This window comes from Hippopotamus amphibius, chromosome 3 (assembly GCF_030028045.1).
Source record: "Hippopotamus amphibius kiboko isolate mHipAmp2 chromosome 3, mHipAmp2.hap2, whole genome shotgun sequence".
NCBI lineage: Eukaryota > Metazoa > Chordata > Mammalia > Artiodactyla > Hippopotamidae > Hippopotamus > Hippopotamus amphibius.
In genome coordinates, this window is record NC_080188.1 from 170,318,626 (window position 1) to 170,345,344 (window position 26,719).

The window sequence follows — 26,719 nt, forward strand, 5'->3', positions numbered from 1 at the left end:
AATACGGGGATATGTGTATAAGAACAGATGATTGAACCTGGTGTACCCCCCCAAAAAAAAAATAAAAAAGAAAGAAAAATAAATAAATAAATAAGATTGCAATTCTAAAAAAATAAATAAATAAATAAGTTCTGAGAACACGTAATGATGCAATCGTCTCTGACCTGTGGCTGGAATTATTCTAGTGACCCTCCTCTCGCAGGCTCCTCTTGGGCTCCCCCAAGGGCCTTGAGGACATAGCATTTCAGCCCCAAGTGAGCTTGACTTTTAAACCCAGTGTTAAACCATGTATTTATATTGTTGGGGTGGGTGCACTACCCCAAAGAGCAAGAAATGTTTGTTCTGCGGGGAGGGCGGCAGAGGCAGTGTTCAGAAAGGGAAGACCACCAGGGAGGGAAAGGTGTGTGCTGTGCGGAGTGCAGGATGTCTCTAGTCTCGAGGCTGCAGCAGGAGGGGCGAAGCCCAGCCCAGCTCTGCCCTCAAGCCCAGGGGCTCTCTCAGAGAAGCTCCTCCTGCCCAGGGATGGGCTCCAGTGAGCCCCACCCACTCCTGCTCCTGCTCAATTGTCAGGGCGCAGGTTTAGACCCTGAAGCTGCTGGCGAGCCCTGGGAGCCGGCTGGTCTCGCAGGTAGCCTGGGCGGCCTCCCTGTGGAGGCTGCCCAGGTCCCCCAGGGTCCAGGCTTTCTGGCCTCAGACACCAACTAGTGTGGACGAGGCTCCTTTCCCCGATCCCTGTGCTAACAGGGGGCAGGTCCTTCCTAGGAGTTCAGCATCTTCATGACAACAACATCCCTGATATTACACATTCCTGCTCTTACCTCGGGTGCCCCCACCTTGTTCCAGGGTTCAAGTGCTGCTGATTCTCACTAGCTGTGCTCTCCGAAGGCGATCTCACTTACCAGCAGCCTCAGCGCTTGGAGACCTTGGCCAATTACTCAACCACAGGAAAACAGAGAGAGCAACACCTGCCTCTCAGGATTACACCTGAAATAATTGTGCGTAGGGCCTGGCCCTGAACAGGTGCTCTGCAGATGGTCATAAATGTTGTTATGACATCCTCGGGCCCCTTTCTTGACACCTCTCTGCTGACAGTAAAAAACTGTCTTGTTTGCCATTATGTTTCCAGCTCCAAGTGTAGGGACCAGCATATTACGGGGTCTTTGTGAATATAGGTTACACGAACGCATGAAGGAGCGAGTGAGTTAGTAAGTCATCCACCGCTGCAGCCCGAGAATCAGACCAGCACATCATCCTGGGAGCAGCGACGGGCTCTCAGCAGCTGCTCCCAGAGCGGCCACAGGGCCCTGTCAGGCCTGGTTAGGCTGCTGGGGCTGTTATCAGTGTGGTCACTGGCCGGGAACTCAGGCTTACTCAGCTGTCAGGGCCCCACTTACCTCTCACCCCTAATGGTCCCTGGCTTTTTATGTACTTCCTGCTCTCCCATGGAACTCTTTGGACTTTATTACATGTGCCACGTGATCCCTGTGATGCGGGTTAAAGAAGAAGCGGAAAGCCTGGGATAACGACCCAGACACCGAGGCACAGGAAGAGCCACGCCAGCCTCTTGCTTCAGTGCTGCTTGCTGGGACGGGGCGGGTTCCTGCCCACCTGCCCTCAGGGTGCTGCCCCAGGCCCAGGGTGCACACTGCTTCTTTCCTTCTTTCCAAGTCCTGGCCCCTCTTTAAAGCCATCTCTAACATCGCAGGACCAGATCCTCAGGCTGGAAGCATCTGAGAGGACTTCTAGCCCACTGCCTGCCCTGCAAAATTAGGTGTGTGCACCCCTGTGCAGTGGGCATCTGGCCTCTGCGTGGACACAGCAGGTTTCAGAGGCTCCCTTTTCAGAGGCAGCCAGAACCATTTCCAGGCAGTTCTGCCCAGGACTATTTCTTCCCACAAAGTTTTGCCCTTGAATAAATTTAATTCACAGTGTGATTTTGCTAGTGTGTTACATATGCTTTATAGTTAACGCCTAAATTATTGTAAATACGTTCAAAATAACTATCATCTGGAGTTACTTGCTTTTCCACCATTTATTTAAACTACAATGATGAGATGATCTCCAAAATTCATAATTCAGTCTTTGCTTTTTCAAAGTGGGCTATGAGCACAGAGAGTTCCAGGCAGGATAAACCCAAGGAGAAACACGCCAAGACACATAGTAGTCAAACTCACAAAAATTAAAGACAGAGAAAAGTTATTAAAAGCAACAAGGGAAAAACGACAAATAACATACAGGGGAACTCCCATAAGGTTTACAGCTGATTTTTCAGCAGAAACTCTGCAAGCCAGAAGGGAGTGGCACGATATATTCACAGTGATAAAAGGGAAGAACCTGCAACCAGGGATACTCTACCCAGCAAGGATCTCATTCAGATTCGACAGAGAAATCAAAAGCTTTACAGACAAGCATCAGCTAAGAGAATTCAGCACCCCCAAACCAGCCTTACAACAAATGCTAAAGGAACTTCTCTAAGTGGGAAACGTAAGAGAAGAAAAAGGACCTACAAAAACAAACACAAAACAATTAAGAAAATGGTAATAGGAACATACATCTCAATAATTACCTTGAATGTAAATGGATTAAATGCTCCAACCAAAAGACACAGACTGGCTGAATGGATACAAACACAAGACCTATATATGTGCTGTCTACAAGAGACCCACTTCAGACCTAGGGACCCATACAAAGTGGGCTATGATTTTTAACTGAATTTTAGATTGTTGACTATTTCTTGAAAACACAAAAATGAACTGCTCTCAAAAATTTGGTTGCCACTTAAGATGACCGCATCCTTAAAGAGCACACACACCACAGCACATTCTCATACCTGAAGCAGACCTTTGGGGTTCATACTAGTCGGAAAAGGTCACGTGATCGTGTGTCACGCAAGTGATGCCTATTGAACAGCCCCAGTATCCGTGCCTTTGTGGAGTCCCCTCCCCTTGAATCTGGGCTGGGCCCGTGGCTTACTTCAATCAACAGAATGCAGCAGGCGTGACACTGGGTCTGTTCTGGGACTAAGCTTGAAGAAGACGTGGCACTTGGAAGGTGTGGGGCCCCTGTGTATGTAAAATGTTCAGCTGCTCTGCTGGAGAGACCATGTGCCACAAGCTTACCAAAAAGGGCCTATCAGTGCATGGTGCTTCTGAGAACCTAAACATCTAAGAAAAAACAAATGCTTTTTAGCATCTGTGCTCTCCCTAGGGTACTGAGCGCAGCCAGGGCAGAGAGAGCTGAATCGGCCTGGGACAGAGAGGAGATGAGTCCTAGCGGAGTCAGGAAGTGTTTTACTTACCATCGCGCGTGGGGGCTGCACGTCCCTTCATCAGCTAGTCATTGAGCAGCCAGGATGACAAATAAGGAGGTACAGGGATGGACAGGATGCAGCCCTGCCTTCCCAGAGTTCACAGTCGGATAGGGGAGGCTATGCGGTCAGCACATGCCTTCAACAATGCAGGGAGCAGCAAGAGAGGAAAAGGATGGTGCTTAGTGTGGCCTCGCGAGGGGAGGGGGAAGAGCCTGACGGCGGGGTAGGGGTGGGGGGTGCGTAGGGAGGGCCAGGGAAGGCTTCTCAAGGGAGGTGACATAGGAGCCCAGATAGGAGCTTGGTGGGGAAGGATTTCCATTGGGGAGAAGGACACGTACGAAGGCCCACGGAGTGAGAGATTCTGAGACTTGGGGGACCCACAAGTCCTGCTGTCTGGCCCGGGGTGGGGGGTGCCTGTGGGGGTGGCCGGAGAGGCAGCTGGAGAGGCGGGAGGCGTCAGAGCACAGCTGGCAACCGCACCAAGGTCTTACCTGCTACCGGCGGAGGAGAACCTGGACCTCAGGCCTGAACCTCTCACACCAGGGACAGCTTGCTGAAAAATACCCGAGGCCGTACCCTCTCCTGCTGAAACACCCCACCCGCCCCTGCTGCCTGCAGGATCAGGTCCTGACCCTCAGGCTGTTCCTTCAGACCCCGGCTCCGGCCACGTCCCCCGCACTCACTCTTGGTGCTTCCCCCTCCTCCTTCCCGCGCCCCCTGCCCCTCAGGCTGACTTCCCCGTGAGCCCCCGCTCCTCTTGCCTGACGCCCCCCATCTCCCTCCCGAAGACGTGGTGACTGCTCGGGGCTCCTCAGCACCTCAGCCCTCAGTGTTCTGTGACTGAATTTCTAATGAAACTCTTTACAGGTGGGCCCCCGCTTCTAGACATCCCGCTCCTTGAGGGCAGGACACCACATACCTAAGTGCTGTGAATGCTACCGCCCCTCAGAAGAAGCCCACCCAAAGCTTGCCCCTAGAAGGGGGGAAGGTGTGAGGAGCAGCCCTTCTGTAGGAGGCTGTTCCCCAATCTGCAGCGGGTGTGGCCGCGGCCTGCTGTGGCAAGTCCCCCCTCGTCCCCCCAAACACACACACAACATGGATTCAGTCTTTTCAGTCACAGAAACAGGGCAGTGGTGGCGGGAAGGGTTGCTCAGGCCACGGGCTGGACACAGAAAGGAATTCTCCCAGGAAGAGGCAGAACGAGCCCCGCTCTGTCCCCCACGCCTGGAGGTGACAGCTTCCTTTAGGCGAGTAATCCACCATGAAGGCCGCATTTCACACTTGCCGCTCCGGAACAGGCCTGCGGGGAATTGCTCCTGGAGAGTGAAAATTGGAACGCGTCAGAGTAATTTGTCCACGTTACCACACACGTTTCAGGCTGGTGCCCGTGGTCTGACCTGTGGCTGGCCATGAATGAAACTGGCCTCCGAGAAAAGCCTTTGAAAACATAGTGCTTCTTGCCTTTTTTAGGAATGGTCCTGAGCCGCTCTGTGGAGCAGGGCCCTGCCTCTGCAGCTCTGCAGCCGTAGGGAGTGGCCAGGCCTCCAGGCCACTCCCAACACCCAGGGCCCAGCGCCTGGTGCAGCCAGGGGTGTTGGCTGCCTGGTTGTCGTTTGCTGCTTGGGTCTCTAGGGTCCACCGCCTTCCCAATCCCTGGCCCTCTGTGATTAGGAGGGAAGGGTGACGGTTCTGATAGTGGGACCCTGTCTGAACTCCTGTGATGTGCTGGGTGCTGTCAGACACACCTGTAACCCTGTGCAAACTTCTTTACAGATAAAGAAACTTAGGCTCAGAGAAGCACTTGCCAAGGTTACGTGGCCGGTAAGGAGCAGCTGCAGGATTTGAACCTAGGTCTTTTCATTCTAAAATCTCCTTTTCCATGGCAGTAGTCTTAATAATTTCTTAAATTCTTCTCTTTTTTTTTTTTAATTTTTTGGCCACACCATGAGGCGTGTGGGATCTTAGTTCCCCGACTCCATGCCTCCATTGCGCTCCTTGCAATGGAAGCATGGAGTCTTAACCACTGGACCACCAGGAAAGTCCCAATAATTTCTTAAAGTCTTTTTTTTTTTTAATTTTTAGCTGCGTTGGGTCTTTGTTGCAGCATGCAGGCTTTCTCTAGTTGTGGTGAGCAGGGCCTACTCTTTGTTGTGGTGCATGGGCTTCTCAATGCAGTGGCATCTTTTGTTGTAAAGCACGGGCTCTACACACGCGGGCTTCAGTAGTTGTGGTGCATGGGCTCAGTAATTGTGGTGCACGGGCTTAGTTGCTCCACGGCATGTGGAATCCTCTCGGACCAGAACTCGAACCCGTGTCCCCTGAATTGGCAGGCAGATTCTTAACTACTGTGCCACCAGGGAAGTTCCTTAAATTCTTAATAATTTCTCATTCACTTATCCTAACTTCATTAAGCATCTTTGATGCTCAAAGCACTCACTGGCACTGAAAGGGGTACAGAAATGAACAACATGCTTTGAGAGATACAGATCCTAGGATGTATGCCCATTGATTCAGAAGACATCTGCTGGCCACCTCTGATGTGCCAGGCCCCGTGTTAAGTCCTGGCACTGCAGTGGAAGGGGAGAAGATTGTCCCCGTCCTCGTAGAGCTCAGAGGAACTGGAGGAGGAGGCCACAGCCAGGCGATGGTGCTGCTGGGTGGTAAGTGCTCTCATGGGGTATGTGCACCTGACTCAGGCTTGAGGGGCTCAGAGGGCTTTCCCGACGGAGTGAGGTCTCAGCTGAGTCTAAAACCAGGTCACCACTCAAATGCCTATGGGGCAGGCAGCTGAGGTAAGCAATGAAGTGAGCTAGCTCCGTTCTTAGTCGGAGATATGCCCTGCCTGAGTGTTAAATATATAGGAATATTCTTCACACAGATAACGCTCTCTTCATTTTTCTTGAAACATGACTCGTGTAGAGATACGAGTGCAGAGAAATATTTCCCTCTTCTAAATCGACAGCGCAAATGTGATGATAAATGGTAATGCCCCTTGGCCTCCAAATCGGGGATGCAAAAGGAAGAGGTGGGAACTCTGGCCCTGGGAAGGGGGGACCCAGTTGCCCTATGGGCACTGCACACCATGGGGATAGGTCTCCTGATGGTGGACATGCAGGGGGTTCCAGGTTTTGGTCAGTATCTCTGATTACTTCCTTAGGACAGATTTCGAGCAGTTTAATTATTGAATCAAGGGTATAAACACCTTTAAGATTGATTTTTTTCAGAAATATTCTGCCAACTTACATTACCACCTTTCCAGCTTCAGATTTTATTGTTGCATGATGTATAAAAAAGATGCTGCGTTAATCTTTCACTTCCTTGATTATTGAAAAATATTGTTTCATATATTTATTGATCTTTGTATTTCTTCTGTTATGAATTGACAGTTCATATTCATGGCCCGTTAAAAGTGTTTTTGATTGGACAAATGATACATATTTATTTAATAAAAATAAGAAAATACAGATAAGTTAAAAGAAAAACAAACACCTATAACTCTGCCACTGACTATTAAGCACTATTAACACTTTTGGTGTATATATATCCCAGGTTTTGGCCACTGTACCCAGTATCCATAAGTATATGTGTGTGTGCTTTTTTCAAAAATATGATCATACTATACAGAACTATTCTTGCAACTTCATATTTTCACTTACCAATATGGTGTGGAAATATTTTCAAGTTAAAAAAGACACATTCAAATCATTTCTGTTGGTTGTGTTGTATTCCATTGTAATGATGTACCAGAATTTAATCATTCCTGTTTTGGACTTTAGGTCAGTCTTATTTTGGTATTATAAATATTCATCATGTAGCAAATCTTAGCAAATATCCTCAATTACTTCCTTAGGATAAATTTCAAAAATAGATTGTTGGATCATAGGTTATATATTTTCTTAAAGCTTTAAAATTTACTACCAGTTACATTACATTAAAAATTACATATTTCCCAAAATTTGTATCAGTTTATACTACCACTAGCAGTGTTTGAGAGTGCTCTGTGGCAGGCTATATTAAGGTGACCTCAACAATCTCTTCCATCTCATATAGTTTTCCAGAACTTTATCACTGTGCCATCAAAAGGTGGAGCCTAGGACTCCTCTTCTTGAACCTGGGAAGGCCTTTGTATCTGCATCCCGGGTGAACCTTTAAATCTGTCTGAACCAGTGAAGAATGGCAAAAGTAACCCTATTTGACTTTTGAGGCTAGCACAGGAAAATGCCATGCACTTCCCCCTTGTTCTCTTTGGGTGTTTGCTCTTGGAGATCAGCCACCATGCTGCGAGGAAGCCCAAGCAGCCCATGGAGAGCCCTGTGTGGAGAGGAACTGAGGCCTCCTGCCCACTGCCTAGCTGAGCTTCCAGGTGACAGCCAGCATCAATGTGCCAGATACACCGGCAACACTCAGATACAACAACACTCAGATACACTGCATGGAGCCAAGATGAGCCATTTTCGGCTAAACTCTGTTCAAGGTGCAGATTTGTGATCAAAATAAATGACTCATTTCAAACTGCTAAGCTTTGGAGCGGTTTGTTATACAACAAAAGGTAGCTGACGAATCTCATTTCCTCTCACTCTAGCTACCACTTTTTTTTTTTCCTTTCATTTTTGCCAACAGGATAGACAAAAGTGGCATCTCTCTTTTGGTTTTAATACTTTGGTTCGTTATTTTCAATGGGGCTTTAGTGCTTTTCTTTTTACAATAGACCTTTAAAATCCTTTAATTCTATTTATTTTCCTTGTTATTGTTTTCTTTTCAAAAATGTTTATTGCAAAAACTCAAAAACATACTTAAGTATTTAAGTCAGAGCCAGCACTAGGGTGAGGCTATGGAGGAACCTGGGCACCAAATTTAAGGACGCACTCATTCTCAGGGGCTGACCTGCACTAGTGGGACCCTGAATATGTGTCTCCTTAAATTTTGCACCCTACATACCTCCCTTGCTCACTCTACTCCCAGCCCTGTTTGAAGTCCACCCAACCTCACTCTCTAGATATAACTGCAGCAGTCATAGTTTGGTGTATATTCTTCCAGACTTTTTCTAGACAAACATTAACACACACATATATATATATATATATATACACATATATATTACATTGCATATATTAATAATGTTATAAATAACATTATTTATATACATTATAACATTATTAATATATGGATATATTATATTAAATTTAATAATTTAATTTACTACATTTACATTAAATTACATTTAATAATCAGTGTTATATATATTTATTAATAAAGGTAATAATAAAGGGTAATACTTATGTTTATAGAAATGTATCCTTGGACATATTTTGTCAATACTTGCAAACTGACCTCTTTCTCAAGATGGCATATTTCATAATAGACATGTCCCTTTGTAATATTTATACATATATTTCCCAGTTCATTTAACATGTAGCTTGATTTGATTTTTAACTTATTTTTAAAAATTGATGTTATCAAGCAGATCAAACTCTCACCTTAGTTATCTTTTCCATTGTTTTTATGCTTATAAAAACAGTATTCAGCGATATTTTCCTATGCCTTAGTTTTTGCATCACTGGGATTTATTCTGGTGTATGGTGTGAAAATGGGATCTTAGCTGAGTTTTCCTCAAATGATCAATATTCTTAACATCATTTGCTAAACTCTATGACCATTGGAAGCATGAGGGTTGAGAACTTGATGGGGACGAGAGCAGATTCAACCTCGATGGGGGTTTCAGTTCCTTCCAACCACAAGCTGCAATTCTGTGGCAGCATTGGTTTCCAGGAAGACCCTGGTGAGGGCAGGACGTGCCATCGCGGTGGTGGAGGAAGAAGGTTAACAGGCAGCACTTAGGCCCACTCTCCTCTGGGGGAGCCCGGTCACCCTAGTAGGGAAAGGCCTTTTGCTGTCTCAGTGTAGAGATGAGCAAGTCTTGCCAAAGAAGCGCCTGGAAAGTTGCCAGCCCTGCCAGGTAGATCTCACCCTAGAATCTAAATAGATGCCCCTTGAGTCTCCCTCAACATGCCCAAGGCCTATGCCCCCCTGGACTGCCCCCCTTAGCTTTACCCTTTCTGTTGGCAGAGGTCCCCCCACCTTTGCCCTGTGACTTCTAGACTTTTTCCTCCCTGTCTGGTACCCACGCCTGGTACCACCCCCCCAACCCCCTGGGCACAGGTGACACCTAGAGGGAAGGGGCAGAGAGGGCCAGCAGAGAGACTGAGCTGTCAGCCCTGTGCACTCCAGGGACCCTCCTGGAGGCCATCACCCCCCACTCATGGGGGTGCTCTTCTCCAGGGCAGAGACCAAGGCTTGGGAAGGAGACCCCCTCCTCTGCGAGGAACAGAGTCGCCAAGGCTCCCCCACCCGCTCTGTGCCAAGCGTGCCGGGGAGGAGCCAGGCCAGAGGTGGGCCACCTCTCTGGGATGTCCACAGCCCAGGGGTGGCTTTTGAATGCAGCAGCCCCTCAGGCTTGTGGTCCCTCCACCTCCACCTGTGGGACCCCTGCTTGGTTTTCCTTCTTTCAGATGTCGGAGAAACCTCCCTAACCCCCTGTCGTTCTTTAGCCTTCAGAGCATTTACCACAACCTGTCATTTTCTTGTCATCTGTCTGTCTTTTCCTCTAGAGTGTAAGCTCTATAACAGCGCATCTCTCTCCTGTGTTTATCCCCAGCTTCTAGACCAGTGCAGCATTGGAAAAAAATTCTTAACATTTTTTTAAGCTTTTTGCTTAGAATTTCTTGTATTCACTATTTTTCTTTGTTGGACTTGGCACGTGCTCTCTCCTCTGCCTCTGATGCCTTTTCTTCCTCAGTTTTCTTGCTAATACACACTCATCGTTCAAAACCCAGCTCAGCTGCCTCCTCCTCTAGGAAGTCATTCCTGAACTCAGCACGTAACATCCCAGGCAGAGATGAATTTCTCTGTCTGGCTCCAGAACAAGGGCCCTTTGCTTTGCAGGGCTCCTCTAAGGATCCCCTCCCCAGAGCAGGGGACCTCTCCTAAGGTGCAGAGAACAACCTAAAATGACAGGCGGGCGGCATTCAAATCACAGAAGCCCTGGCTCCCAGGCTGGCAGCCGGGTGGGGGAGGGGACCAGCTGGTGGGCGAAGCCAGTTTATCGATGCTGCTGAGGGCCCTGGGGAAATCAGGGTGAAAGGCAGCAGTCCTGCGGAGGAGGAGGCCCACCCCTGTTTATCAATCAGAGGGGCTGGGACAGGGTGAAAAGATGCTCGGCTGCCTGCCAGAGGCTGCGGTGAGGAAGGAGACCCACAGCCACCACTGGGGCCCTGGCGTCCCCAAGTAAGGCCCTGCCTCCTGCCTCAGGCACTGTGGGCAGTCACCGTGGAGCTGCGGCTGCCCCATCGGCTTTTCCAGCCTAGTCCTAATTCTGAACACCCGAGCTTGGTTTTAGAAAATACGGTCACTGGAGCCATGAGGGCTGGCTGGTAGAAATCCTCTGCTCTTGGCATCGTGTTAGGTACCAGGTGGGGGGGGGGAGCAGGCGTACTCAAGTGGTCTTGGCCCAGTGGGCATTGGCCCCGGGAGCCTCGTTCACCCTTTTGTGGGCCCGTCAGCCTGTCAGCCGGGGCCCAGCAGGGCAGGGGTGTAAGTGGGGGCAGCCCACCTCGGAGGATGGAGAGGGCAGGAAGATTGGACAGACAAGAGGCCTGCAGAGAGGCTCCGGGCTGCAATTCACCTGACGAGCCAGGCAGGCAACGAAGGAGGTGACACAGGGCTAACACAAGCGGGGGGCGGAGGTGGGTGGCCTTGACCCCTGCCGGCCCCGCCCCCTCCTCCCCCAGCCGCCCTAGCAGAGGGAGCGTGCTTGGCACCGCACCTGCTCCACCCAGGCCGAGGCCGTCCGAGCAGAGTGAAGATGCCGAGGAGAGAACCCCAGATCCGACGGAGGCTCCTGCTCCCCCTTAATGAGGCTCATTACCAGCGGCTCTCATGCTTGTCAAACCCAGCAGGCCGGATCAGGGGCAGGCTCTCTAATCTGGCGGACTCCTCCCTGCTGAGCAGCCAGCCCAGGTCGCTCTCATAAACAAGCCCCCTCTCCTTCCTCCAGAGAGAGCTGGAGATGGAGGCCGCCTGGCTGAGGAGGGCCAGGCAGGTGCAGGCCAAGGTTCCTGGAGCAGAACTGAGAGCTCTGGGGCAGGTGCTCCCCGGGGGGGGGGGGGGCAGGAGGGGGAGGTGGGATGGAGGGGCTCGGGGCACAGAGAGCTCTGTGGGCCGTGGGGGAGGGCCCCATCCAGGAGAGAGGGGCTGTGACAAAGGCACCTGGATCCCCTGGGAGCTGGCTGGACCCCAGGTGAAGCTGGGTTTTGCACATTCTATCTAGACCTGGACCCTAGCAGCAAGTTAAAGAACACACTGGTGTTTGCCTTAACAAAAATAATTTATTTCACAGCCTCTGCAACAGTGGGGTAGAGTGGGAGCCAAGCATGTGTACAGGGTCAATCTCCCCTCCGACCCTTTTCACCTCTACATGACGGGAGGTGGACCCTCAAGAGGGACGATACTCCCCTTCCACCAGCTCCCTCCACAGTCAAAGATTAGCATCTATTTTGGAGACTAAAATCAAGAGACTAAAGACCCAGCTCCAAGAAGGGTCGAGCCCAATGCACAGAAGCCAAAGCACATTCAAAGCAAATGCTTCACGCGACCTCTCACAGCTAAGGCACTAGAGACCCCAACAGCCCTCCCTCAACCCCCCACCCCAGGACCATCCCCCCACCGATGCCAGCCTGGACTCTTCCTGTACCCGAGGTTTGGAAAGGAGCCAGCCAGAGGCTCTCCTCCCGCAGACCTCACCTGGGAGACCAGCATGACTTCCAGAAGCTTCCAGAGCCCACCCTAAAGCCCAACCCCACCCGGGGTGGGGGGTCTGGGGGGCTGGAGAACGGGCAGGCACATAGGGCCAGAGGCAGTCCTTCCTTCTTTGGCGCAAAGGGCTCTTTGTAGCAGGACGGGCGGAGTCCCAGGATGTCGTGAGGCGTCCACTCCAGCCCCAGGGCCCCTCCTCTGGAGATGGGGAACCTTGGGGGCTGCAGCCTCACTTGCCCCAGTTTAGGGCCAACACCAAGCGTGAAACATGGAAGCTTCAAGGAGAATGAGGCGGGACTTCAAACAAGCTGAAAAAGAGGAATTTGCTGCTGAGAGGCCCAGGACGGAGCCTCCCTACCCCAATGCCCAAGGCTGTCCTCCCCTGTGCTGGCAGGGGACCATGTCTATAGTACATCCCTTTCCAGAAGCCACAGGGAGGGTTGCTCCAGCAACCGCTTTTCCTGGATTTCCCCGGACAAGGACCAAGGTGGCGGTGGGGGGGGTTGGAAGAGCCGTGGATGGCCGCTCCCTATCCTGACCCTCCCAAGCGGGACGGGTCAGGCTGCGGGGTGGCTGGCACAGCCCTTCAGGGCCCTCATCCTGGCCCGGAAGTAGGTGTACACGGCCAGCAGGCCCATGAAGGACAGGGAGTACAGCGCCACACAGAGGCTGATGTCCAGGTGGGAGACGTCCCCCTCCAGCAGCTGCAGCCACGGGCCCCGGCCCTGCCTGGCCCCGGCCTCTGGCTCCCCGTCAGGGACGCCGGCCAGCTGCTTGGAGCTGCGGCCCACTCGCCTCAGCTCTGAAGGGCCCCTGGGGGGGCTCTTCTCAGCCAGGGACTCAGCCAACAACACGGCTCCTGTGTCTCGCCTGCTCAAGCGCCGCTGCCCTCTCGGCCGCTCCGACTCATCCCTCTGAAGCTCCGCTGTGTGCTCAGGAGCGTCCTGGTCTGGCTCGTCTCTGGCCAGGCCGAGGCCAGCCCCCAGTCCCTCTGCTGCAACATCTGGGACGGTGGCTCCAGGGGACGCGGTCCCTGGGCCCGCCACGATCCCAGCCTTCTCAGGGCCCACAGTAAAATTCCCCGTCGCCAGCTCCAGCTCCACCTGCTTTGGGGCGACCGCCATCCTCTGTACACCCCTCCGGGGGCCCAGCCCAGCCGAAGGAAGGTCTAGGACGATGTTGCTCGGGGAGAAGTGGGTCTTCAAGAAGTTGAGGGTGTTGTCCAGGTCCCACACAGGCGCACCCCGCAGCTCACTGCGGCAGGCGGGACAGAGCTCACGGGGCGGCCACGGCACCTTGGGGAACTGGGGGTCCTCGCTGGGGGCACCTGGGGAGGGGAGCACACACAGGCTGCCTGTGACACACTGGCCACCCAGAAGCCCAGACCTCATTCTTCCATTCAGGACACCTGCTCCCTCCTCTGCAAAAAGCGGGCACTGCTGCCTGGGTGAGGACGGGCATGAGGGAGGGCAGAGGAAAGACCCAGCACAGGGCCTGGCCCACAGTGGAGCCCCGCCCCCAGCACGCCACAGCGTCCCTGCCAGCCACTCCCCCTGGTCAACCCACTGTCTCTCTTTGTAAACTCCACTGCTGGTTTGCACCCCTGCTGGACCAGACGTGAGAAAGGGCAGGAAGACTCAGAACAATCTGTCTTGCAGACTTCGGTTGGTCCACTACTATTTATCTTCTTTGCGTGTTTCTGAAACTTCCCAGGTTTTATATAAGTGAAGATATATTCTTTTTATAATTTAAGGGAAAATGTTTTTAAAGCAAGAGTTCAAGGCACATGGTAGTTACCAGGCGTTCTCCTTTACCCCCGTGGCCCTCTGGGGTAGTCAGGAGTTAGTGGAATTTCCTTCTCGGGTGGGCCCCAAGGAGGGGTGTGGGGAGGCCTGGGGGCCTGGATGGGGAAGAGGACACTCAGAAGAGAGTCAGGAAGTTGGCCTTCCCGCCGGGCAGTTGGGACCCCAAGCAGGGCCGGCCCTGTGGGCAGAGCCCCAGGCTGGGCCCCAGCGGGCTTGCCATCGGCCCCTCGCCCAGTGTACCTGGGGAATGGGAATCAGCCCATCTCTCTTGGGGGAGGCACCTCTCCTAAAGGGTTTAACGGGGGGAAAAAAAGTTGCTGGCCAGACTGAAACAGCAGCAGCAAGTGATGTAAAACTCAGCACGACTATCTGGGGGAGGGAGCAACATGTAGAGGCCACGGGCCCGGTGACGAGTAATAGCAATCGGGCCTCGCGCAGTGCGCGCTCCCTGTGCACCTGCTCCTTACTGTGACTAGCGGATCTGCAAGGACCTCCCCTAGAGAGAGTCGGGCACCGCCTTCCTCTCAGGGAGGGGCATGGGCTCCTTCAGCAGCAGCTGGGCTCCCAGGGAAGCTGGAAGCCTGCAGGTCCTGAGGCTGGAGGGTCAGACGAGCATGTGGTGGTGGGGGGAGGGGGCGCAGGGGGAGAAGGGGTGGGAGGAGAGACAGGCACGGGTCTTCTTTTGAAGTCCACCAGGAGGCCCCTGGAGATGCAGACCAAGTGTGGCCGCCTGCACCTGCTCCACTGGCTCCTTTCACCTCGGCCCCGCCCCAGGCCTCATCCCCCACCTCCCACCCCGGGGAGGTCTGTCCCAGCCAAGCACGCGCGCTCTCCCCACAGACAAGCCCAGGCTTCCGTCCACAGATGGCTCCCACCCCGCCCGCTTCTGGTCGCCCCTGGAGTTTAATGCTTTTGCCTGTTGGACCCATCAGACTCCTGTGCATGGGAAACAGAGAACACTGTAAATGAGGGAAACTCAGAAGACAAGGCCTCCCCCGTGAGAATCGGTCCTTGGTATTTCTAGGAAGGACTTGGTTTTCCCTTTCAAGTACATTTTACCATCAGACCCTTCCCACGGGATGGAAAGGCCCAGCTCTCCCCTCTGTATTGGTTTGAGGAAGGGGCCAATAGCCAGAAAGCAGAAGAGGGGAGGCAGGAAAGGGACCCCAACAGGCCAGAGGGAGGGGTCCTGGTGTGTGTGGGGGGGAGACGGCAATGGCATCAGAACACCAGGGTCTCAGGGTGCCAAAGCCTCAGTTTCCTCACCTAGAAAATAGGGCTGATGATACTGACATGCATCAGCAGGCTGGCAGAGCACGGGAGAGGGCGCTGGGCACCGAGACGCATCGTGAAACACGGGGTGTTACCTCGAGGACCGTGAAGGTCCCGTCTCCTGCCTCTGGTCCAGGACTCCAAAGCTCCCCGCCCCCATCCTCCCTCCGCAGGTGACTCCAGCCTTGGCGGTGGCCATTCCTTACCTGCGAGGCGTGCATTGACCTTGTTGTGGCTAGACCAGAACCAGAGGACGGCGCTGTTCAGATTCTCCACCTGGTGCATGGAGGCAGCGGCCATCTGCTCGAAGTGGCCAGCGCAGTCTCGGCAGCCAAAGAAGGAGCGGACGTAGCCCCGGATGGCCTGCAGGACCTCCTGGGCCTTGGCTACATGGGAGAGGACACTCCAGTCACAGGGGCCCTTCAGGCTGCCTTCCCCTGCCAGCCCCACCATCATTCCCATCACAGGCCCACCAGGGTCGCCTCTGCACAGGGAACACACACCCCAGCCCACCCGATGAGGAGCCCAGGCCTCCTTGTCTGCGTCCCCTTCCAGGGGTCATGTCAGAGTTGATGCCGTCTTCTCCCAAAGTCTTAAACCTCCGTCTCCCTTGTCTGCCTCTCATCCAGGCCCTCACCACTTACTGACACTCAGGATAAAGTCCAAACTCGTTGTCAGGATACTCAGGCTTAGAGACGTGGCTGGAGAGGCAGGCAGGGGCCAGAGCGTCCACTGCCCAACCCCTGGGTCCCGGTGGCTTTAGGCTTCCTGTTCCCACTTGCTCCCCATCCTGCCTCCTCCCTCGGGCACTACATCCAGAGCCCATCCTGATCTGGCGCTGAACACTCCCGAATTTGTCTCCAACTCTCCTTGGACCCCTCGTTCCCTCCCATTGGGCCCTCTGGACTGGCAACAGCACAGGCTCTGAATACCCCCCCCACCCTCTTCTTGCTCTGACACGGGCTCCTCCCTGAAGATGCCACTGCTCCCCCAAACCCATCCCTCTCGAACCACTTTGTCTTCCACACTCCATACACCTCAGGGCTGGAGGAGGTGGAAGTACCCTCCCTGCTACTGCTTGCTTCCAAACTCTCTCTCCTTCCTGCTGCGAAACCCCCAGCCCTTTAAAAGCCCATCTCCCAGTCTCACCCCTCCATCCACTGGGGCTTCAGCACCCTGCTCTCTGCCCCGCTTACCACCACTCCCGCACCCTCGGTTCTGGCAACTTCAGTGCCCGCTCCAAGCCGTGCCTTGCCTCTCACCTCCTCGGCCCTCTCCGCTCCCACATTCACCCTTGTTGCCCCCCTCACCGCCTGCCCTGCAGCTATGCTCGCCTCCCCCGCCTGGCTCATGCTCTGGACCTCACCCCTCTCACCTCCTCCAAGACTTCACTCCTGTAAATATCTTCTTTTGTTATGGCATCATCGATATCTCCCTTATATGGTCTCCTTCCAACATAACTACAATAAAGAAATCCCTTCTCTGACCCAAGCCACACCCCAATCACTCCCCCATTACCTCCAATTTCTTCTCTGCTCGTCTCTCTTCAACCCAATCCAACCAGGTCTCCCTCTCCACTAATCCACTGAAACAGCTCTCGCTAACATTTTATGGAAAAACTCAAACAAACGTTGTGGCCAACCCAATATATGCTAACGACCACAAGATCTGTACCTCTATCCTGGACCTCTCCCCGGACCTTCGGACTCAGCTGTCTACACCTCCACTCAGAGATGCCACAGGCACAGACCACTGAGTGTGCCCTCCCCCCATCGACTCCCTCCCACCACTGAGCCTTCCCGTTTTTCAGCTCATAGAACCATCCTCCGCCTGACGTTCAGGCAATGCCCTTAATCCTGCATATTCCTCATCCAACCTGTCACTGAGCCCTACCAGCTCTACCTTTAAAATATTCCCAAATCGGCCCCCTTCTTCCACGTGCACACCTCCAGCCCTAGTCCCGGCTGCCACCGCCTCTCCCGGACAGGTTCCACGACTCCCTCATTGGCTCCCCTGCCTCCACCTTGCTCTGCTGTAGCCCGCCCGCCACCCAGAAATCCCTCTAAAGTGCGCATCACTCCTCTTAGGCTCTCCAGGAGAGTCTCACAATGCAGAGACGCCCTCCCTCACCAGGACCTCCCAGTGCCCACCTCCTCTCCTGCCTTCCCCACTCTCAGGCTCTGCCACACTGGCCTCCTTTTGGTGCTGCGCACATGCCAGACTTGTTCCCTGCACTTGCTAGTCCTTAACCTGTTTTATGGGCTGAACGACATCCTCTGAAATTCTTACGTTGAAGTCCTAACCCCCAGACCTTCTGAAGGTGACTGTATTTGGACACAGTGTCTTTAAAGTGAGAATGAGGTCATCGGGGTTATCCTAATCCAATATGACTGGTGTCCTTGAAAGAAGAGGAAATTTGGACACAGGCAGGGACACACACTGTGGACCATGTGAAGACCCAGGGAGAAGACGGCCATCTACAAAACCCAGGAGAGGGCCCCAGCAGAACCAACCCTGCCAACGCCTTCACCGTGGACTTCCAGCCTCCAGAACAGTGAGAAAATACATTTCTGTTGTTTAAACCACCCGGCGTGTAGCACCTTGTCATGGTGGCCTGAGCAGACTCAGACAGCCTGGGAGGCTCTCGCCCCAGAGGTCCCCCCTCTGCTTCCCTCTCACCAATCAGGTCTCAGCACAGGGGCCCCAGCCAGCCAGGCCGCCTCAACACAGCAGCCCACCCCCAGCCCCCCTCCCTCACCGCGTGGCTCCGTCTTCTTCACAGATTCACCATCACACCTGAAATGATCTATCTGTGTGTTTACTATCTCCTGCCACTGGAACATGGTCCCCTCGAGGCAGGGACGTCTCGCGGCACGCACTGCTGTACCCCACGCCTCGAGCGGGGCCCAGCCCTTTGGAGATGCTCCGTACATCTGGGCTGACAGACTGGCTGTCTGCCCGCACGCCCAGCAGCCCCTCTAGTTCCCTCTGCCTCTGCGCAGGCCGTCTCCTCTGTCGGGGACTCCTGTCCATCGTTCCCCCTCACGTACCTCCTCCTGTCTTCCCGACGGCGTGGCACATTCCCTCTCTTCCACCCGCACGTCCTCCTCTCTCCCTGGGCCCTGTGCCCCCCTGTCTCACCGTCCCCTGGGAGCAGGGACTGTCTCCTCCTCCTCTGTATCCTCCAGGCTGGGCCAGGGCCTGGCGTGAGCCTGGGACCTCACTGAACAGGACTGAACGGGAGGCCCACCCGTCCGGTCACTGTGTGGGGCTGTGGGCAGTGTGGGTCGTGGAGAGCAGCTGCGTGGTTTGGGATGAAATGGTGCAAAAGGGGAAACGTGCTTCCCCAGCTTCCCCTAGAAAATGATTTTTCCGTGGGAAATACAGCAAAATTGTTCAGAGTCCACCATATCAGCCGCATGAATTGTGAAAAAGACATAGTTCTTTTCTTCCTGGGGGTATAAAAAATAGAACCAGGACTCTTTCATGAAGACTGAAAATAAGTCAGGCTGATGACCACGAGAAAGCCAGGGAGCAGCCTCCCGCCGCCGAGTTGGTGGGGCACCACCCCGATGTCGTGGGGCACCACCCTGGGGGCGGCCGGCAGGACCGCGCGGCTCTCCTGAGTCCAGGCCCGCATCCGGGAGCCAGCAGAGGGCAGGCGGGGGCAGGCGGAGGCCCAGCGGGTGCACGGGCCAGGACTCACCTGTTTCTTGTGCGGGGTCTACGTTTTGCCGAGCTGCCTGCACGGTCAGGAAGTGGAAGAGGATCCACAGGGAGCAGGGAAAGCCCCGGAAATGCGGCTTGCTCCCCTGGCAGCCCACCCAGTGCACCTTCTCGGCAATCACAGTGCCCTAAGGGACACACACGAGCGTGAGTGCATGTATGGAGAAGAAATGGAGTTGGCGTGGAGAAGAAATGGAGTTGGCGTGGGAGAGCGCCTTGCGGGAGACCCCAGGTCAGCACACAGCCCCGAGACAAACGGTCCCTCGCTCAGCCTATCACCTCGAAGGTGGCGCGTCTCTTCCCCTGGTGACACCCGTCAAGGGAGCAGGAGGTCTGAGAACCCGTGACACAGACCGGAGTAAGTCACATCCTTACTCTACCCCAGAGTCCCGCTCTGTAGAGCAAGGGGGTTCATCTCTAAGGTCCCTTCAAGCTTTGACACCCCCACACGTCTGTGAGGCTCTGCACCTCTGCTGGCTGACGTGTCCACCTTTGCAAACAGTGGTGAGAGCAGGAGCCCAGGAAGCTGCCCCTGGAGGGTAGCCGTGCTGGGAGGCAACAGAGAGCTGTAGCTTAAAGTTCTCTCACCACCGTGTCTCACCACCGGTGTCTCACAACCGGTTCCAAATCCTGGCCCGACCACTTACTGGCTGTACCATCTTAGACAAGTTGCTAGACCTCTGTTTCTTCATCTGCTAAATGGGGATACTACCTCCCACTAATGCTGTGAGGATTAAGTGAGGGCTGTACAGAGAGAGCTCAACAGACAGCAGTTTACTCATTACTCATGGAAGGACCCAACCAAGATCACTGCCTCCGCTGCCTCCGTCCTGAGTGCGGACTGGTGCCAGAGGTCAGAGGTGACGGGGTGAATGCCTCCCATTCCCATAGACATCGAGGATGAAGAGGAGATCTTCCTCAGCCTCCCAGACTCACCTCCTTCCTGGTGTCCAGGATGGTTTTAAAGGAACTGTAGGGAATTTTCTTTTTCTGCTGCTTCTTGAGCCAATCATCCACGGAGTGCAGGAAGTTCTGGACTAAGGGCTGGCCAGGGAAGTACTATGGGATCGATAAGTAGAGAGTGAGAAAGAGTTCCCCTGCAGTTCCACAGTCCCGGGGAGGGCAGGGGGCCAGGCTGAAGCGGGCCGAGGCAGGTTTTTGGAATGCTCCAAAACCACCAGGAAAACATCCTGCCTAAGACCCAAATGTGCGCTCCTCACTGCCTTTGCTTTGAGGCACCCGGGAAAGGTGAGGGGGAGGGGTGGGCAGAGGCGCTCAGTGGGGCTGGGCCCTCAAGGCCACTGCGGACTCCGGGACTGACCCCGACCACATGCCCACTGGGAGGAAGGCCTGTGTCGCTACCCAGGGCTGCTGGGGCCTCCGGGCCACACGGGCCTCTTTGCAGGTGATCTCCTGATAGAGCAGCTGACTCGCTAACTGACCAGCTGGGCTAGGCTGGCAAATGGCCTTTCATTTGTATTCCATGGGCTGCCAAGGGGGACAAGGCAGCGCAGGGGCTAGAGCCGAGATCCAAATCTTGATGGGAACTCCCAGTAGTCTCTGCGGAGCATGAAAAGCCACTCTGACAATAAGTCAACTCAAATCTGATTAGTATCAGCACTTTAAAACCACAAGGACTCCAGGGAGGAGGACGGATGCATGCGTGTGTGTGTGTGTGTGTGTGTGTGTGTGTGTGTGTGTGTTTACGCGGCAGGAGGGAGAGAAAGGGCTGCAGTAGCACAGCAGGTCAGATAAACACGAAGAGGCAGGTTGAGAGGACAACACAGAGAAACTCAGAGGAAACAGAGCAAAGAAAAACATTTGTGAGAGGAAGGACGCTGGAGACAGGAATGATCCCTAAATAGAAAAACTTGCAAAGGGACCCAGTCCTCCGAGACAGTCGTGGCATAGTCTGATCAAACCTCCAGGCTGGCACTGGCCCGCAGTGGGAGAGGAGGCCAGGAGGAATCCTGTGCTTTGACACACTGCCTCTTGGTCAGCTCACACGGGCCTCTGGGCTCGCAACACAGATTTACAGCTTCGGGTCAGCATTTCTCACTGACCTTCACCCATCGTCCTGATTTGGAAGGATGATGCCCTCTAAGGCCACAGTGCCAGGAGGAAGGATGAATTAAGGGGCTCTGGACTCTGGGGAGTCACCCGGCGTCGGGGGCGGGGAAACCCTGGTGACCACACGCCACCCAGTGGCCAGTCCTGCCAGTCGCTTCCGCGAGGGAGCAGGGAGATCCCAGCTGGGCCCCAGGCCAGGGCCTCCCGACGGGCCCCATCCACAGCTGACAGGCCCCCAAGGCTGAGAGGGCAGAGGGAACTGACACCCTTCAGGTTTTTGGTGCCCCACGCACACAGTGGATAAAGACGTGGGTTAGATGAGACGTAGGTGCAAACCTCAGCTCAGCCGCTCACTGGCTGGGGGACCATGGACAAGGTGCTCTACCCCCTGGGCCTCCATCCCCGCTCTGTGACGGGATAACGCTAGCTCCCACCCCACGGCGTCTGTTCTGAGAAATAAGGACCAGCTGAGACACAGAGGAGCCCCGTGCAGCGTCGGACAGCTTGTCAGAGCTCAAGAAACAGGAGCTGCTGCCATGCCTGCCACGCGCGCTGGGGTAGGACCAGAACCCTGGGCAGCCTCCAGGGGCCGTGCTGTGCAGCTCACCCAGGGGCCCCGCGTGTGTGCCCCCCAGCCCTCCGCTCTCCTCTCTGAGGGCCCTGGCTTCCAGCAGGAAGGACTCCTCCACCCCAAACGCACTTCCAGCATTGCTGAGGGCAGACGCTCGGCGGGCACCACTGAGAGGGCGCCACTTAAGCCTCTGTCCCGCTCGGGCGTTCCCTGGGTCTCATTCTGTTCCTTCACACTGGCTGCCACAGCCCCACTGGAGGTCGCACCAAAACCAGCTGTGAGTCCAGCGGAGAGATGCGAGCAGCACACCGTAAACAACTCCCCTGGGAGGAGTCCTTCAGAGTGACTGGACTGAGGGGGGTAAGGGGACCCCCTCTCAGCTTCCTGGGGCCCCACCTCACGTGGCAGGCAGGAAGACAGCACACGGAACTACTGGAGGATTTCTGCCCTCTGACTCTCTGGGCCAGCCACCCTGGGCCTCAGCGACTGGAGGACCAAGCAGCTCACAGGGCCTCCGAGGAAAGGCTCTATTCTCAGGTTGGGCTGAAGAACCGGGGCATCTGAGAGGGGCTGACGGCCGTCCTGCCTCAGACTGGACCAGCACTGTGACAAGCACCTGTCACCTCACAGGGCCCTCGGTGTCCCCACACGTGCCCGTCACTGAGCCAAGCCGACCAGATGTCCAGGGCTGGTGAGGGGGGCAGAGGGACTAGGCTGGCGGCAGCTCCCAGGAGAGACGCAGCCCACCCCCAGGAGTAGCCCTGGCTGCCCGCAGACCTGCGCCAGGAGGAGGGGCTCAGACGGGCTCCCGGGGCGGAGGGTGGCTGAGTCAGCAGTCAGCCTCTGAAGGGGACCGGAGCCCGCATCTGACTCAGCAGTCCCAGCAGCCAGAGCCACGGGATTTAAGTAGGGCAGAGCTGGCGGTGGACCTGGAGCCACAGAGCAGGATGCAGGGAGGGAGGTGGCGGCAGGTGCAGAGGGAAGAGGTGGCTGGCATCTCACCTTCAGAGACAAGCAAGGAGTGTGGCAGAGAAAGGGCTCTAAACCTGGAACCTCAGTTCAAATCCTGGCCAGGACACCTCCTAATGGGAGACCTAAGACAAATCACTCGAGCAACCTGCACCTCTTAAATGGCGGTAGTACTTGCCACCCTGCAGCGAGATTAAGAGGATTAAATGCCTGACACACAGCAGGTCCTCCGTAAGTAGGAGCTACACTTGGTGGAGTAGCCAGGCTGGCAGGAAACCACAGAGGAATAATGAAGACATGGCTAAGGCCAGGGAGTTGCGTCAGACTCTGGCCAGTGTCTGGGAGGGAAGAGAGATTGAGAAAAGCTTTCTTTCCTTCACTGTGGGGTCCACGGGTTCTCTTTTCCCAGTGATCACGGCAGGGAGTGAAAGGCCACACTCCAGGCTTGGCCAGAGGCAGAGGACTCAGGCCGGCAGAGCCACCGGCAATGAGCAGGCTGGGAATATCCCCAGGGCATCTGGCCCTGTGTCCCACGGACCCCCTGTGCAGGGTGGGGTGGGGGAAGGGGGCTGTCCCTGGTGGTGCGGGGCCGGTGGGGGGAGAGCTGGGACCTCAGGGTGGCCGCCCACAGCGTACTGGGACAGCTGCGGATGCAGACGTGCCGCCCGGCGACGAGCTCCCCAGGGAGGGGCCGGGCTGACTCCCCCAGGCTGGCCCGGCACCTGCTTCAGGGATGCGCACGGATCCTGTGTGGAGCGGCCAGACAAGGGAGGCCAGGGCCCTGCTCACCTGGGCCAGCACCGCCACGAACTTTTTCAAGGCCATCAGGCGCTGCCCCTCCAGGACAGAAAACTTGCCCACTTCGACCCGGAGGATGTAGTGCAGCGCAGATTCCAGGTCGGCCATGTAGATCTTGGAGCTGAGGACGCAGCGGGAGCCAGAGGGAGACAGGGGTGTTAACCATCGGGCAGGGGCTGGGGAGGGCAGCACCCAGGGCCAAAGGGAGAGAAGAAGAGGCGCTACTGGCGGTCACAGAGTCCTATGAGTTAGCACTTGGGGTTGGGGAGGGAAGGACTGGGAACGTGGGGTTAGCAGATGCAAACCAGTGTATATAGAATAAACAGCCAAGTCCTACTGTACAACACAGGGCACTATAGTCAATATCCCGTGATAAATCATAATGGAAAAGAAGATTAAAAAAAGAACGTCTACATGTGTATAACTAAGTCACTTTGCTATAAAGCAGAGGTTGGCACAACATTATAAAGCAACTATACTTCAATAAAAATAAAATAAAAATAAGTTAGCACTTGGCTCTGATGGTAACTAGCTGTGTGACCTTGGGCCAATTACTTAACTTCTCTGCGCCTCAATTCCTCATCTGTGAGATGGGGATAATAATAACTTGCTCACAGGTAGCTTGCAGAGAGAATTAAACAAAAGCACAAACACAAAACTCTCAGCAGCTCCTGGCATAGCGTGGGGTTTCCTCTCTGCACGTCCAGGGCCAGCCCCTCCCATCACTCACTAGAGGTGTTTTAATCCGGCCACTAGTAGAAGGCTGAGCTTCATTCTCTGTCCTGAACAAAGATCCGTAGGGACAGACAAATAGACCAACGGGGCACCCACACAACGTGGCTCTGGAGAGGCTGGGCCCTCTTTGAAAGACCAAGGGTCTGGCTGCCCGTCAAGGCTGAGAATGGGGTTGGGGAGAAGGGGAAGCGGGGTTTATATGTATCCTGGCTGATGTCCTCGCAGCTGCCAGACCCTGGGCATCAGGCAGGTGGGAGGGCTGCAGGCTCCCGGCTGGCTGCTCCACCTGGTGCCCATCAGGCTCTTGTGGGATCTGGGCTCCAGGCCCTGAGCGAAGGGCAGCTTCTCTACCCCTGCCTCCTGACCCCTGGGTCCTCGCTGCGTTCTCTGGTGGGCTAGCTATGGGAGCTCGGGAAACTCAACCCACCTGTCCAGCCTCAGTGATCTCACCTGTGAAATGGACTCCTGCCCCACCTGCTTTCTGAGATTGGGGGCAGCAGGGGGAGGGGGGAGCCAACAAGCTCAACTGATGAGGTGAGCACTGTGGCCACCTGCGTTTTACCCTTGTGCCAAAGTCCCCTCTCTCTGCTCCACTTCCTGGAGGCCCTGGGACCTCAGCTGCCCTCTGTCCTGGTGTTCTGCCGCAAGGAGCGGCCCCTGACTAAAGGAGGTGATGGACAGAAGTGCCCAGCAGAGCCGGCACGTGAGGCTAGACGTGTCGGCCGTCAGGCAACGTGAATGATCTCAGTTATAACTTGAATGCTTATGATGACCATCCCCACCTCTCACTTGCTCTTTCCTTCTCGCCTGATTTACTAAAAACCTCTCCATTTGCACTTTCCACCCTCAGAGACCCTCGTGCTGGGATGCAAAACCCTTCCTGAAATCCAGTGACCCTGCCCCGAGGTGTCTCACGCAGCCCCCTCGTGGAGGCTGCCCTCTGAACTCAGCTCTGAGCTTCCTGGTCAGCCATTTCCACGTGGTACCCCGCCGGGGGCCAGAGCAAGAGGTCTACGGCCTCGTCTCCCTGCCCAACAAGCAGAAATTCTACCACCAGGGCAGAGCTAAGGAGCCTCAGAGAGAAGAACAGTTTCCTTGTGCTCACAACTGTGCATGATGACACTGGCTACCTCGAAAAGCAGTGAGCTCCCTGACACCAGGGGTATTCAAGTGAGGTCGGGTGCCTTCCTAGAAGGGATGCTATGAAGGGACTATAAACTCTAGGCAGGGACTACATCCGCCCGGCACAATCGATATCCACTGTGCCTGGCACGTAGCAGGTACTCAAAAATACGTGCTGAAGAAATAATTGCTTGGGTGGGAAGTTGTTCTGGAGGCTGCAGATTTTCCTTCCAAGCTGATTTTACTTGGTCTTGAATAGATTTCAGCCTAAGGAATGTGGGCATCGGAAAGCATGCATTCCATCATGAAGAACAGTCAGCAGACACTGCTGCCCCCACACATTTAAGACTCTCCTGTGCGTGGCCAGCAGCCGGGGGCCCCCAAAGGCCACGGGCAGCCCTCAGGGGTCTGGGCTCAGGATGGCCTGTGCCAAACTTGTGATGAGGAACAGAAAGGCGGGGAGGGGTCTGTGATTAGAGGAGAGGGTGGGGAAGGGAAGGGGGGAGGAGGACCAGGCGTGGCCTTACCGATCTGCAACCTTCCACACGGTGGGGGCTACCGCGTTAGTGCTGGTTGGCGCAGTCGTGGTCCAGGCAGCATCCCTGGTGCCCCTAGAGTATCTCTGCAGGTACGTTGTGTAGAAAGACCTGGATTCCATAAGCCTGTGAGGGAAGGGAGCCGCGAGGGAGAGGCAGTGAGCATGGAGGAACAAAACCCCAGAGCTAGCTCACGGCAGGAGAGGAGGCGGGTGGCTCACCTGACGGAAATGTTTGTTAAGAACTATGTGAACTTGGTTTGGTCTCATCCGCACTGAGGTCAAAATCGGGGCACCCCCACCTCACGTTAACCTTTCTATTCACTGCTCATGCTGTGGAAAGCCTCTCTGACACCAGTCTGAAATCAAAATCTCACCTGGAAAAGAGGCTGGGCCCGTGACTTCCTCAACCTGCCCTGGGGAGGTGGGGAGACAGGGCACCTTCGGGAGCAGGCGGGCCCTCTGGGAACAGTGCTACTTCTGGCCACGGACTGGATGGTGGGTTTGACGACCCTCCCCAGAGACCAAAGGTACAAAGTGGCACGTGGACTCAAGGAAACTCATCAGCTTGCTCCAGGGTACCAGAGGTGACATTAATCCCCAAGGAGGTCAAGGGAGTTTGATATGTGATTTAAAAAAAAAATAGCAGCAACAACCCCAAACCACTAAAATTCCCAACTCTTTTACAATCCTTTTGATTTCCTCTCTCTTCTCACAAAGAGGAGTCCTCGAGGGCAGGTGACACCTCCCGGTCAGGGCCACTGGACGGAGCGATGTGAAGACCAGCGGCGTAATGGGACACCCCGGGGACCTGGCATCGGGAAGCACCGTTTTCCACTCCACTGTCCCGGCCCAGTGTTCATCCACGAGCAGATGGCTCGGAAGCAGCCTCGTCACAAACAATTTTCCCCTCCACCAACTCCAAGAGAGGAAACCACGCGTCCGCTCCCCACCAGGACTGGCGCTCTCTGCCCCTCCCTGTCCCGGCGGCGCTC

General features: G+C 54.9%; 1 protein-coding gene across 2 annotated transcripts in view; it reads right to left on the reverse strand.

Annotated features, from left to right (window-relative positions):
• Positions 1 to 11,674: 11,674 nt before the first annotated feature.
• QSOX1 (quiescin sulfhydryl oxidase 1) overlaps positions 11,675 to 26,719 on the reverse strand; it is a 36,641-nt gene continuing 21,596 nt past the window's right edge. The window contains exons 7-13 of one of the 2 annotated variants that reach the window (XM_057726718.1): positions 25,717 to 25,851; positions 23,324 to 23,453; positions 19,861 to 19,983; positions 18,905 to 19,052; positions 15,405 to 15,584; positions 13,225 to 13,448; positions 11,675 to 12,429 (exon numbers count right to left, since the gene is read on the reverse strand). In XM_057726718.1, coding sequence (XP_057582701.1) covers positions 12,421 to 12,429; positions 13,225 to 13,448; positions 15,405 to 15,584; positions 18,905 to 19,052; positions 19,861 to 19,983; positions 23,324 to 23,453; positions 25,717 to 25,851 — 949 coding nt within the window. In that variant the 3' untranslated portion in view covers positions 11,675 to 12,420. Of the gene's footprint in view, positions 13,449 to 15,404; positions 15,585 to 18,904; positions 19,053 to 19,860; positions 19,984 to 23,323; positions 23,454 to 25,716; positions 25,852 to 26,719 lie in introns of both variants that reach the window. The other variant, XM_057726717.1, reaches the window with a different exon arrangement.